This window comes from Ranitomeya variabilis, chromosome 4 (genome assembly GCF_051348905.1).
Source record: "Ranitomeya variabilis isolate aRanVar5 chromosome 4, aRanVar5.hap1, whole genome shotgun sequence".
NCBI lineage: Eukaryota > Metazoa > Chordata > Amphibia > Anura > Dendrobatidae > Ranitomeya > Ranitomeya variabilis.
Window position 1 is genome coordinate 230,394,309 of NC_135235.1, and position 14,308 is coordinate 230,408,616.

General features: G+C 43.9%; 1 protein-coding gene across 1 annotated transcript; it reads left to right on the plus strand.

Moving 5' to 3' along the window:
* The first annotated feature begins 11,425 nt into the window (after positions 1–11,425).
* Positions 11,426–12,897, plus strand: LOC143770501 (zonadhesin-like). Its single transcript, XM_077260173.1, has 3 exons — positions 11,426–11,502; positions 11,867–11,905; positions 12,437–12,897. Exons 1-3 carry the CDS (start codon positions 11,466–11,468, stop codon positions 12,799–12,801), a joined length of 441 nt encoding a protein of 146 aa, XP_077116288.1. The 5' UTR covers positions 11,426–11,465; the 3' UTR covers positions 12,802–12,897.
* The last annotated feature ends 1,411 nt before the right edge of the window (positions 12,898–14,308 follow it).

The window sequence follows — 14,308 nt, forward strand, 5'->3', positions numbered from 1 at the left end:
TTCTCTTATAGCGTGCGCACAGCCGCCGGCTTCCAGCACATATCCTATTTACCTTCCTTGCGCGCCCTCACTGCATTTCGTTCCTGCGCCAGCAGCTCTTCAGGCTGAGCGATCACGTGTCCTCCGCTCATTAAGGTAATGAGTATTCACCCCTCTCCATTCCCATAGGCGTGGAGTAAATATTCATTACCTTAAAGAGCGGGGGACACGTGATCACCCAGCCACAGGAGCTGCTGGCACCGGAACGAGATGCTGCGAGGGTATGCAGGGAAGGTAAGTAGGATTTTTTTTTGTTTTTTTTTATAGGAAACATGCATACAAGAACAGGGATAAGGAGCCATGCATACAAGGACGGGGATAAAGAGCCATGTAGACAAGGACGGGGATAAGGAGCCTTTCAGACAAGGATGGGAATAAGAAACCATGCATACAAGGATGGGGATAAGGAACCATGCAGACATGGACGGGGATAAGGAACCATGCAGACAAGGATGGGGATAAGGAGCCATGCATACAAGGATGGGGATAAGGAGCCATGCAGACATGGACGGGGATAAGGAACCATGCAGACAAGGATGGGGATAAGGAGCCATGCAGGCAAGGATGGGGATAAGGAGCCATGCATACAAGGATGGGAATAAGGAGCCATGCAGACATGGACGGGAATAAGGAACCATGCAGACAAGGATGGCAATAAGGAGCCATGCATACAAGGATGGGGATAAGGAGCCATGCAGACATGGACGGGGATAAGGAACCATGCAGACAAGGATGGGAATATGGAGCCATGCATACAAGGATGGGGATATGGAGCCATGCAGACAAGGATGGGGATAAGGAGCCATGCATATAAAGATGGGGATAAGGAGCCATGGATTCAGGGACGATGATTAATTGTTAGAAAAGTAGCGTACTCTTTATTAGCCCGAGTGGCAATGTTTGGGATCCATGACTGAACATTTCTCTGATATGGAAGTGAAATGTTGCCACATGGGCTAATAAAGAGTATAACAAAAATTGGTGCCATTTTCTTCCACAAAAGTGGTACAATTTTCTTCCCACTTCCTGTCCGTGTGCAGTCGTTTTTTTTCTCAGCAGATGTTGCAGTCTGATACACGGCGAGTCAGACCATTGAGGAGATGGAGCAATGAATTTCTCCGTCTCCTCCACATCTGTGCTGCGAGAACATTGGAGCACTGACACTTGGCTCACGCTCGCAGCAGAGCAAGAGCCGGGTATCGTTAGATCACATCCGATTCCATATGCTACTGTGATTCCACCCTATTAGTAATGAGTACCTGTATTAAGCCCACGTTCACACGGTCAGTATTTGTTCAGTATTTTAATCAGTATTTGTAAGCCAAAACCAGGAGTGGGACAATCCAGAGGAAAAGTATTATAGAAACATATGCACCACTTCTGCATTTATCACCCACTCCTGGTTTTGCCTTACAAATACTGAGGTAAAATACTGACCAAATACTGAAAGTGTGAACATGGCCTTTTCTGTATATATACACACTGCACAGTACCACTCCTCCTGTCCTGTATATATACATTGCACAGTACCACTCCTCCTGTCCTGTATGTATACACTGCACAGTACCGCTCCTCCTGTCCTGTATATATACACTGCACAGTACCTCTCCTCCTGTCCTGTATATACTCTGCACAGTACCACTCCTCCTGTCCTGTATATATACACTGCACAGTACCACTCCTCCTGTCCTGTATGTATACACTGCACAGTACCGCTCCTCCTGTCCTGTATATATACACTACACAGTACCACTCCTCCTGTCCTGTATATATACACTGCACAGTACCACTCCTCCTGTATATATACACTGCACAGTACCACTCCTCCTGTCCTGTATATATACACTGCACAGTACCGCTCCTCCTGTCCTGTATATATACACTGCACAGTACCACTCCTCCTGTATATACACTGCACAGTACCGCTCCTCCTGTCCTGTATATATACACTGCACAGTACCGCTCCTCCTGTCCTGTATGTATACACTGCACAGTACCGCTCCTCCTGTCCTGTATATATACACTGCACAGTACCTCTCCTCCTGTCCTGTATATACTCTGCACAGTACCACTCCTCCTGTCCTGTATATATACACTGCACAGTACCACTCCTCCTGTCCTGTATGTATACACTGCACAGTACCGCTCCTCCTGTCCTGTATATATACACTACACAGTACCACTCCTCCTGTCCTGTATATATACACTGCACAGTACCACTCCTCCTGTATATATACACTGCACAGTACCACTCCTCCTGTCCTGTATATATACACTGCACAGTACCGCTCCTCCTGTCCTGTATATATACACTGCACAGTACCACTCCTCCTGTCCTGTATGTATACACTGCACAGTACCACTCCTCCTGTCCTGTATATATACACTGCACAGTACCACTCCTCCTGTCCTGTATGTATACACTGCACAGTACCGCTCCTCCTGTCCTGTATATATACACTACACAGTACCACTCCTCCTGTCCTGTATATATACACTGCACAGTACCACTCCTCCTGTATATATACACTGCACAGTACCACTCCTCCTGTCCTGTATATATACACTGCACAGTACCACTCCTCCTGTCCTGTATATATACACTGCACAGTACCACTCCTCCTGTCCTGTATGTATACACTGCACAGTACCACTCCTCCTGTCCTGTATATATACACTGCACAGTACCTCTCCTCCTGTCCTGTATATACTCTGCACAGTACCACTCCTCCTGTCCTGTATATATACACTGCACAGTACCACTCCTCCTATATATACACTGCACAGTACCACTCCTCCTGTCCTGTATATACTCTGCACAACATCACTCCTCCTGTCCTGTATATATACACTGCACAACATCACTCCTCCTGTCCTGTATATATACACTGCACAGTACCGCTCCTCCTGTATATATACACTGCACAGTACCACTCCTCCTGTCCTGTATATACTCTGCACAGTACCACTCCTCCTGTCCTGTATATATACACTGCACAGTACCACTCCTCCTATATATACACTGCACAGTACCACTCCTCCTGTCCTGTATATACTCTGCACAGTACCACTCCTCCTGTCCTGTATATATACACTGCACAACATCACTCCTCCTGTCCTGTATATATACACTGCACAGTACCGCTCCTCCTGTATATATACACTGCACAGTACCACTCCTCCTATATATACAAATATATATATATATATATATATATATAAAAATAGAAAAAAAACAAAACACATAATCAGGTTCCTCGCATCGTGTTCTCATACACTTTATGCAGTTAATAGCCCTCTGTGTCTGTACTGCTACATACTTAGGCAGTTAACTGGTTCATGCAGCTTTACATGAACACCCGAGCCTTACACTATGGCTGGTCCAAATAACTAAAGCAATTGTTACCATCCACCTCTCGTGTCTCCCCTTTTCCTCATAGTTTGTAAGCTTGCGAGCAGGGCCCTCACTCCTCCTGGTATCTGTTTTGAACTGTGATTTCTGTTATGCTGTAATGTCTATTGTCTGTACAAGTCCCCTCTATAAGTTGTAAAGCGCTGCGGAATATGTTGGCGCTATATAAATAAAAATTATTATTATTATTATTATATATACACTGCACAGCACCACTCCTCCTGTCCTGTATATATACACTGCACAGTACCACTCCTCCTGTCCTGTATATATACACTGCGCAGTACCACTCCTCCTGTCCTGTATATACTCTGCACAGTACCACTCCTCCTGTCCTGTATATATACACTGCACAACACCACTCCTCCTGTCCTGTATATATACACTGCGCAGCACCGCTCCTCCTGTATATATACACTGCACAGTACCACTCCTCCTATATATACACTGCACAGTACCACTCCTCCTGTCCTGTATATATACACTGCACAGTACCACTCCTCCTGTTCTGTATATATACACTGCGCAGTACCACTCCTCCTGTCCTGTATATACACTTCACAGTACCCTCCTCCTGTCCTGTATATATACACACTGCACAGTACCACTCCTCCTGTCCTGTATATATACACTGCACAGTACCACTCCTCCTTTCCTGTATATAAACACTGCACAGTACCACTCCTCCTGTCCTGTATATATACACTGCACAGTACCACTTCTCCTGTCCTGTATATATACACTGCACAGTACCACTCCTCCTGTCCTGTATATATACACTGCACAGTACCACTCCTCCTGTCCTGTATATATACACTGCACAGTACCACTCCTCCTGTCCTGTATATATACACTGCACAGTACCAATCCTCCTGTCCTGTATATACACTGCACAGTACCACTCCTCCTGTCCTGTATATACACTGCACAGTACCGCTCCTCCTGTATATATACACTGAACAGTACCACTCCTCCTGTCCTGTATATACACACTGCACAGTACCACTCCTCCTGTCCTGTATATACACACTGCACAGTACCACTCCTCCTTTCCTGTATATATACACTGCACAGTACCACTTCTCCTGTCCTGTATATATACACTGCACAGTACCACTCCTCCTGTCCTGTATATATACACTGCACAGTACCACTCCTCCTGTCCTGTATATATACACTGCACAGTACCAATCCTCCTGTCCTGTATATACACTGCACAGTACCACTCCTCCTGTCCTGTATATACACTGCACAGTACCGCTCCTCCTGTATATATACACTGAACAGTACCACTCCTCCTGTCCTGTATATACACACTGCACAGTACCACTCCTCCTGTCCTGTATATATACACTGCATAGTACCACTCCTCCTGTTCTGTATATATATATACACTGCGCAGTACCACTCCTCCTGTCCTGTATATACACTGCACAGTACCACTCCTCCTGTCCTGTATATATACACTGCACAGTACCACTCCTCCTGTCCTGTATATATACACTGCACAGTACCACTCCTCCTGTCCTGTATATATACACTGCACAGTACCAATCCTCCTGTCCTGTATATACACTGCACAGTACCACTCCTCCTGTCCTGTATATACACTGCACAGTACCCTCCTCCTGTCCTGTATATATACACTGCACAGTACCACTCCTCCTGTCCTGTATATATACACTGCACAGTACCACTCCTCCTGTCCTGTATATATACACTGCACAGTACCACTCCTCCTGTATATATACACTGCACAGTACCGCTCCTCCTGTCCTGTATATATACACTGCACAGTACCATTCCTCTTGTCCTGTATATATACACTGCACAGTACCGCTCCTCCTGTCCTGTATATATACACTGCACAGTACCATTCCTCTTGTCCTGTATATATACACTGCACAGTACCACTCCTCCTGTCCTGTATATATACACTGCACAGTACCACTCCTCCTGTCCTGTATATATACACTGCACAGTACCACTCCTCCTGTATATATACACTGCACAGTACCGCTCCTCCTGTCCTGTATATATACACTGCACAGTACCACTCCTCCTGTCCTGTATATATACACTGCACAGTACCACTCCTCCTGTCCTGTATATATACACTGCACAGTACCACTCCTCCTGTCCTGTATATACACTGCACAGTACCCTCCTCCTGTCCTGTATATATACACTGCACAGTACCACTCCTCCTGTCCTGTATATATACACTGCACAGTACCACTCCTCCTGTCCTGTATATATACACTGCACAGTACCACTCCTCCTGTATATATACACTGCACAGTACCGCTCCTCCTGTCCTGTATATATACACTGCACAGTACCATTCCTCTTGTCCTGTATATATACACTGCACAGTACCGCTCCTCCTGTCCTGTATATATACACTGCACAGTACCATTCCTCTTGTCCTGTATATATACACTGCACAGTACCACTCCTCCTGTCCTGTATATATACACTGCACAGTACCACTCCTCCTGTCCTGTATATACACACTGCACAGTACCGCTCCTCCTGTATATATACACTGCACAGTACCGCTCCTCCTGTCCTGTATATATACACTGCACAGTACCACTCCTCCTGTCCTGTATATATACACTGCACAGTACCACTCCTCCTGTCCTGTATATATACACTGCACAGTACCACTCCTCCTGTATATATACACTGCACAGTACCGCTCCTCCTGTCCTGTATATATACACTGCACAGTACCACTCCTCCTGTTCTATTGTCAGAGAGATGACATTGGACTTTGGGAAGGTCAATACTGGTTTATTATTTTCAGGGTTTTTTATGGGAAAATTAAAAAAAAAATATTGGAAAACCCATTTAAATGGATATGGGTTTGTTTGGCAGGCAGGGCTGCTTCTTTGTCCCAGTCCGGCCCTGCGTGTGTCTCTTTATACAGTGGAACTGTGCGTGTGTGGTGTGTGTTAATATATATATATATATATATATATATATATATATATATATATATATAATTTATTTATGTTCGCAAGCTTGCAGTAACAAGACCACCTTTTCCCGGCACCAGAAAGTCCTCACAGTGCTCATGATATGAGGATTCACACATAGTGCCCCCTGAGGAAGGACATCGCCGAAACGCGCGTTGGGGTGGGTCTGGAGTGGATGCGCTCTCCCCAGGACAGCAGCTGGTAGGACTCCTTTAGTTTACATTGTATACTTATATCATGTGATACGTACTGGCTGGTTCACAAATTTTTTTTTTTTTTTTTTTTTTTTTTTTTTGTGTTCCATTTATGGCATACTTATTGAGTCCTAAAAATGTAGCAGTAAGCAAATTATGTTATGCTCTGCCTGTCTGCTGACTTGTGGTGAGGTGCCATTTATCTCCAGACATACGGTACATGTTACCTGCATCTTTTATCCACCATTTCTGCATTCCTTGTTGTTATATCTTTTATATTTATTTAATAAAGATTTTTGTACATTTTGGACATTTTCTTGCACCATTTTTTTGGTAGTTTGTTACACATAGTGTCTGTAGACATGTAGCTTAAGATCCGAAAACCCCTTTAAGGATGGGTCGCTACTCATGGGCCACTGCTGTGTGCTTGCCCCCCAGGCTAAAATTTGCCAGTCAGCCCCTGGCAGTCACTGTACATACATTACATTACTGATCCTGAGTTACATCCTGTATTATACCCCAGAGCTGCACTCACTATTCTGCTGGTGCAGTCACTGTGTACATACATTACTGATCCTGAGTTACATCCTGTATTATACTCCAGAGCTGCACTCACTATTCTGCTGGTGCAGTCACTGTGTACATACGTTACATTACTGATCCTGAGTTACATCCTGTATTATACCCCAGAGATGCACTCACTATTCTGCTGGTGCAGTCACTGCGTACATACATTACTGATCCTGAGTTACATCCTGTATTATACTCCAGAGCTGCACTCACTATTCTGCTGGTGCAGTCACTGTGTACATACGTTACATTACTGATCCTGAGTTACATCCTGTATTATACCCCAGAGCTGCACTCACTATTCTGCTGGTGCAGTCACTGTGTACATACATTACATTACTGATCCTGAGTTACATCCTGTATTATACTCCAGAGCTGCTGTCACGATCCCTTAGCTGCGGCCAGCAGTTTGTCACAAAATCCACAGGGATTCCTGACCACTGCCACCACTAGGTCACGGATTGGGGTGACTTTAGACCAACAGACGGCTATCACATGTGCAGAGGGGCTTATCTTGGTTATCCCTCCACTGCCACGTGATGAAAAAATACACACAAGGCTATTGACCTCTTAGTTTACAGCAGGGGCTTATTTTAGGTATCCCACTGCTCTTCAATATACCATGAACTGCAGGGATTTGGGTATATCCCGCTTACAGTTCCACTTAACACTTGCAGCTCTCTGGCGCCCCCCTTTCTGTCAGGTCAGATTAGGTACTGCACCTAGGGTAATTAGTCGCCAGAAAGGCTGCCTGCTATGTACTGGCTATTGGGCACGCTGCAGCGATGCGATAAACTACTCCCGCTCAGGCAGGAACAATAATTATCAAGCCGCAGTCGCTACAGTGACACCCAAAGGCCTGCACAGTACGGTATCACTGCCACCAGCCTCGATTGAACGGGTCCGAAGCTAACCCAAAACAGTAGCGTAAATTCTCTTCAAGAGACAGGGTACGTTTTTAGAGCATGGAGAAAGAACTGGCATGAAATAATATACCCCACAAAATGTAGGCAGTGCTTTATCAAAATATTTTACAAAGATGTTACAAATGAGACAATTGCAAATATGTACAAGGTAATTATGAAAATAAAAGGATTAAATGAAGAAAAGATAACACTCACATATTCTCAGTTCATTGCATTGCAAGCAAAAATCATGCTGGTGGGCGGAGCTCCCAAAAATCCCAATGCATGAGGTACAGCTCTTCAGATCAGACTCACATGTTCTTCCAGCAACAAACTGACTGCTGGAGTCCGGCCAAAACAGTTATAGCTCAGCTTGGTGACATCTCCAAAAAGGGCTGGCTATCCCAGACCCTCCTACCTTTTCCATCTAAGTGTGCATTAAATATATCTGATGCCCGTAACTTCGCTACAGAGCATGTAATAATCATACCACACCCAGCATTCATCTTGTATCATCGTGGGCATTCCAATGAGATCAAATATGTCCTATTACTTACAGAAATCCCTGCTTCTTTACCTGGTGGAGTTAAAAACTCATGTTTGGAGTGCTGGATAGATGCTCCGATGGAGAATAAGAAAATATATTTACCATTTTCCTATCTTACATCGTCTGCCTAATATCTTACAAAAATGGAACAAAGGACTTCCATGATTCCGGAATCTTCTCTAACAGTTCCAGCTAGAGCAGTTGAAAGGGGGCGAGTAACTTTCTTCAGAGCCTGGAATTTATGGCACGGACATAAAACCCCCTTCTGCCTTAGATTCAGAAACTCACAGGGAAGCAAAGAGAACCAGAGAGAGGGGGGGGGTTAGCCCCCGCATGCTAGCAAGAAAACTAACTTATGATATTTCATACCATATCGTGACAGCTGCACTCACTATTCTGCTGGTGCAGTCACTGTGTACATACGTTACATTACTGATCCTGAGTTACATCCTGTATTATACCCCAGAGCTGCACTCACTATTCTGCTGGTGGAGTCACTGTGTACATACATTACATTACTGATCCTGAGTTACATCCTGTATTATACCCCAGAGATGCACTCACTATTCTGCTGGTGCAGTCACTGTGAAAATACATTACTGATCCTGAGTTACATCCTGTATTATATCCCAGAGCTGCACTCACTACTCTGCTGGTGCAGTCGCTGTGTACATACATTACATTACTGATCCTGAGTTACATCCTGTATTATACCCCAGAGCTGCACTCACTATTCTGCTGGTGGAGTCACTGTGTACATACATTACATTACTGATCCTGAGTTACGTCCTGTATTATACCCCAGAGCTGCACTCACTATTCTGCTGGTGCAGTCACTGTGTACATACATTACATTACTGATCCTGAGTTACGTCCTGTATTATACCCCAGAGCTGCACTCACTAGTCTGCTGGTACAGTCACTGTGTACATACATTACATTACTGATCCTGAGTTACCTCCTGTATTATACCCCAGAGCTGCACTCACTACTCTGCTGGTGCAGTCGCTGTGTACATACATTACATTACTGATCCTGAGTTACATCCTGTATTATACCCCAGAGCTGCACTCACTATTCTGCTGGTGGAGTCACTGTGTACATATATTACATTACTGATCCTGAGTTACGTCCTGTATTATACCCCAGAGCTGCACTCACTATTCTGCTGGTGCAGTCACTGTGTACATACATTACATTACTGATCCTGAGTTACATCCTGTATTATACCCCAGAGCTGCACTCACTACTCTGCTGGTGCAGTCACTGTGTACATACATTACATTACTGATCCTGAGTTACATCCTGTATTATACCCCAGAGCTGCACTCACTATTCTGCTGGTGCAGTCACTGTGTACATACATTACATTACTAATCCTGAGTTACTGTAATAATTATAGGGGATAACTCAGGAGACTCTTTGCGTGGAACAAGACAACAGGACACAGTCTTATTAGTGGTAAAGTCTATACACATTATACTTTATGATAATGGTAAAGAATGGTTAATTTGTTTTTTTTAATTATCAGAAATGCAACAAGAAAAATAAAAAAAAATGCAATTTTCAAGCTTTGAATGATTATCGCTTTAATCCAGATGGTCACACAAACAAAATAATTAATAACATTTCCCTCTTGTTTGCTTTACATGCGCCCCTTTTGTAAAATGTTTTATTTTGTTAACATTCTAGATGGTTTTAAAAGTGTAGCAATAAATTTAAAAAAATTTCAAGAAAATTTACAAAACTTCAGGGACCAATTCAGTTTTGAAATTACTTTGAGGGTCCCATATATTGGAATCCCCCAAAAGTGACACCATTGTAAAAACAGCGCCCCTCAACGTGTTCCAAATTGCTTTCTAGTAGTTTGTTAACCCTTCATGCAGTGAAAAGGAATGAAAAAAATATATTTTTCCAACTAAACGTTTCTAACTTCTGAACAGGCCGCTGTCATTTGCCCATGAATTGCCATCGCAAACATCAGGACCCCACGGTCAAGATCTCAGGGTGCCGATTGGGTTACAGAGGAAGCCCCGACACTCTGTTAACCATCTAGATGCTGTAGTCACTATAGTCACTATCGACAGCAGTATTTAAGGGATTAAATGTCCATGGCCAGTGATCGTAAATGATGCAGCTATAGAATACTACTGACCGGTGCTGGGTTGTCGCCTGTCGGGGGATGCTAGGGTCAATTTGAAGTCGTATTGGTGATCACTAATGGGTTAAAGTTCCACAATCTTCTGATCTTGCAATTCTTGATGTTGATTTTCTGGTTTGCTGTTGGCACATTCACTAGTTGCATGGTGTCAGGTGATGATGACATTGTACATAGGTCACAGATCACACCCTCGCCGCTCCTAACCTTACGGTATATAAGATGCTGCACTTGTAGGATCCGACATCACCAGGAGCCGTGTGCCGTGCATCCTCCAGGTAGGTACTGAAACTTCTGCGCTTACTGTGTTAAAGGGTATATGCCGTCCTATAAAATGTAGAAAGAGTCAGAAGCTGGAGACCTTTGTAAAGATCTCCTCTTCCTTGGTGCTCCCCATTTATTTAAAAAGCTGGCATGTAATACCACATTTCTCCTCCAGTGGCCGCTGTAGGGAATTGAGAAGCTGCACCTCCATCAATTGGTTGATTATAGGGACGGCTTCATTCTGAGAAGGATTTTGGCAAAATAGACTAATCTTTTAAGTGTTATCTCAAACATTTATTAGCAAGAGAAAAAAACTCAATATCTGATGTTTTCTCACTCTAATCCATGCAAGTGATAATTTACAGAAAAACAGTGGAACATCATCGCTAAACATGGGGCGAACATCTGCAGCGCTGCTGGCATCCCTGAGTGAGTTACATGCGTTATATATCCGTACATTGTATTATACTATAGATATATTCATATATATTAGAAGGGAGTATAATGTTTATCTAGTTGGACTGCAAACATCATGACATCCCATTTTCCTTGGCTCTTTTTGTTGTATATTTTGCAGTAGAAATATTATTATTTATTGTATTATTATTTGTATTTATTTTATTATTTATATTATTACTATTATTTATCGTATTATTGTTTATTTTATTATTTATTTATATTATTATTATTTGTGTTTATTTTATTATTTATATTATTATTATTATTTATCGTATTATTGTTTATTTTATTATTTATTTATATTATTATTATTTGTTTTATTAATAATTTGCAGCTCTGCTCTTCATAGCGTTCGCTGCACCATCAGCAGCCAGTAAGTATTTGATATTCTCTCTATGATATACATAATGTCCTACTTGTATCATGATGATTATTATGTAAGGATTTGATTTTAGCTAATCTTCCCGGGAGCTTCCCGTGGGCCACAATGATAGCTCGTGCTTAGAGCTGTTGTCACCTCCCTTCCCCCACTTGTACTCTTCTTTTCTAGGAAGGATTTACATAAATCTCTTATCTAAAAGTGGAATCTGGAAATGGAACACTGAAGAGAAAACTGATACATTGTGTCATATCCATTACACAGGCCATTAGGTGGCATAACACATTGTATCAGTTTTGTCCACATTTGGAGACACTATATACTATATTTTTTATATGAAAATAATTTTTGCAATTGGGCTTTATTAAACATTTTTAGCTGTTTTTCTTTTACAGGCTCTTTGTCTCATTGCACGCTCAATTTTTTATTTGGTCTGTGGTCATAGATCAGCTGAGAGAAGCAAAAAAAAAAAGACATAAACAAACACTAAAATGCTCCTTATTGTTCCCATCTTGTATTTTGCAGCCAGATGTAAAGCAGGCGAGGTGTATCGTTGTGGGAGCCCCTGTCCACCGTCCTGCAGTAACAGGAGTCCTATATGTCCTAAATCTGATGGGTGTAAACCTGGATGTTTCTGCAAGAAGGGCACCATAAGGAACGACGAGGGTGAATGTGTGAAGGTGGAGAAATGCTGCAGTGGGAACACCATCTTCAACGGATGTGGCAATAACTGTCCCAACACCTGTGCGGACTATAACAGTCCAGGTCCAGTAATGTGCCCAGAGTACTGTACTCCCGGCTGCATCTGCAAACCCGGATACAAGCAACTGCCTAACAGCAAGGAATGTGTCCTTCCCGAGTACTGCCCCAAAGGTAGTTACACCTATTAAATCTGCCACTTTATGTCTTTGTAACAACTGATACATTTAAAGTGACTTTGTCTGATTTTGAAGGAGGCGTCTTGTATAAATAAAGTGATTGGCTAACCTTGTTGTTTTTATCTGTATCAGGACTTCTACATATACAGATCTCTTTCCAATCTCAATCAATAGTTTCATAGGTGAACCTGAATCAAGGTTTGTCCCTTGTTTGCACGTCGGGAGCCCACCTCCATGCTTTTTCTTTGCTGAGTTGCAGTGCGCTCCTTCTTGATTGACAGTTCACACAAACATCATCATTGCACCACTGGCCCAAACTGTGCGCTCCCGATGCTTCGCCTCTGCAGAGCAGTGCAGGGATTCCTGCTTACAAGCTCAGTAGAGGAGAGTTTGCAGGTACTGCCAGTAATGGCCGGTATCCTCGGCAATGAGCAAAGAACAATAAAAGTTATCCTAACTGTTCAATTAGACACAGTTTTGCAGAAGGTAATGATAACCCTTTGAAGTTGATGGTGGCACCTAACCCACTACAGACTTTGTTTCCAACCCATAAAGCGGCCATGTATGGGAAAAAATGTCAACAAACTTTCATGGTCTCCACTCACCGGTCACATTTCCCTTATTGACTAGTGTAAGGCAGCGGCTTTCACGTCCGTGCGGTAAAGAGGCCAAGACAGTTCAACTTAAATGCCTTTATTTTTGCAACTTCCGAAAATAAACGTTTTCCTCCAGTTCGCAGCGGGATCGCCTGTAACAGCCGATTGTCATGGGCGACTGCACCGTGAAACTCATGGGTGCGGCAATGGCTTCGCCCCTTCTGCGTCTGATCTGTGTTCAGTCTCAGCTGTTAACAGGTCTATAGAACCATTAGGGCAGGGGTCCCCAAACTACGGCCCGCGGGCCGCATCCGGCCTTTTACCCGGCCCCCGCCGCAATTCACGTTCCTCTCGCTTCTGAGCGCCCGGCGCTATGCAGAAGCGAGAGTTCGGCGCTCATCTTCCAGACTGAGACTCCAATGCAGTAGCGTAGCTACTGGGGGGGCAGAGGGGGCCCTGTCACATGAAGGGGCCCACTGGGAGCCAGGGCAGAGCACCGCATAGGAGCAGAGCAGAGAGCAGTGTAAATGTCTGCACGCTGCTAGCACCCTAAGCACAGTGGCCGGCTGCAGTCTCCCCCCTGCAGTGAATGGTTTCGCCTGTCTGACCTGATGATGGAGCTTTTCCTGGCTGCAGTTTTCCTCACTCTGTGCAGGCTGGGATTGGCTCAGGCACGCTGGGTCCTAGTGCCCACCTGCATTTCACTCACACTTCCTGGTCCTGCCTGCAGTGCAAGCTTTATCAGTAAGTGCTGGGGATGGAACATGTTAGGTTTATTAAATTCAGGTATGTCAGTGTGAGACCGTTGGGGTATTGTGGGGGCTGAAAGTGAGTGAGGGGGGGACAGGGCACTGGGGGGTAAATGTGAGACCATTTGGGTGTTGTGAGGGCAGAAGGTGGGTAAGGTGGGATAGGGCACTGAG

Bases quoted from the DNA above. Each gene is read 5' to 3' on its own strand.
- LOC143770501 (XM_077260173.1), top strand. From the start codon at position 11,466: ATGGGGCGAACATCTGCAGCGCTGCTGGCATCCCTGA. The intron at 11,503-11,866 runs GTGAGTTACATG...AATAATTTGCAG, and splicing joins AGCGCTGCTGGCATCCCTGA to CTCTGCTCTTCATAGCGTTC. The intron at 11,906-12,436 runs GTAAGTATTTGA...TGTATTTTGCAG, and splicing joins CGCTGCACCATCAGCAGCCA to CCAGATGTAAAGCAGGCGAG.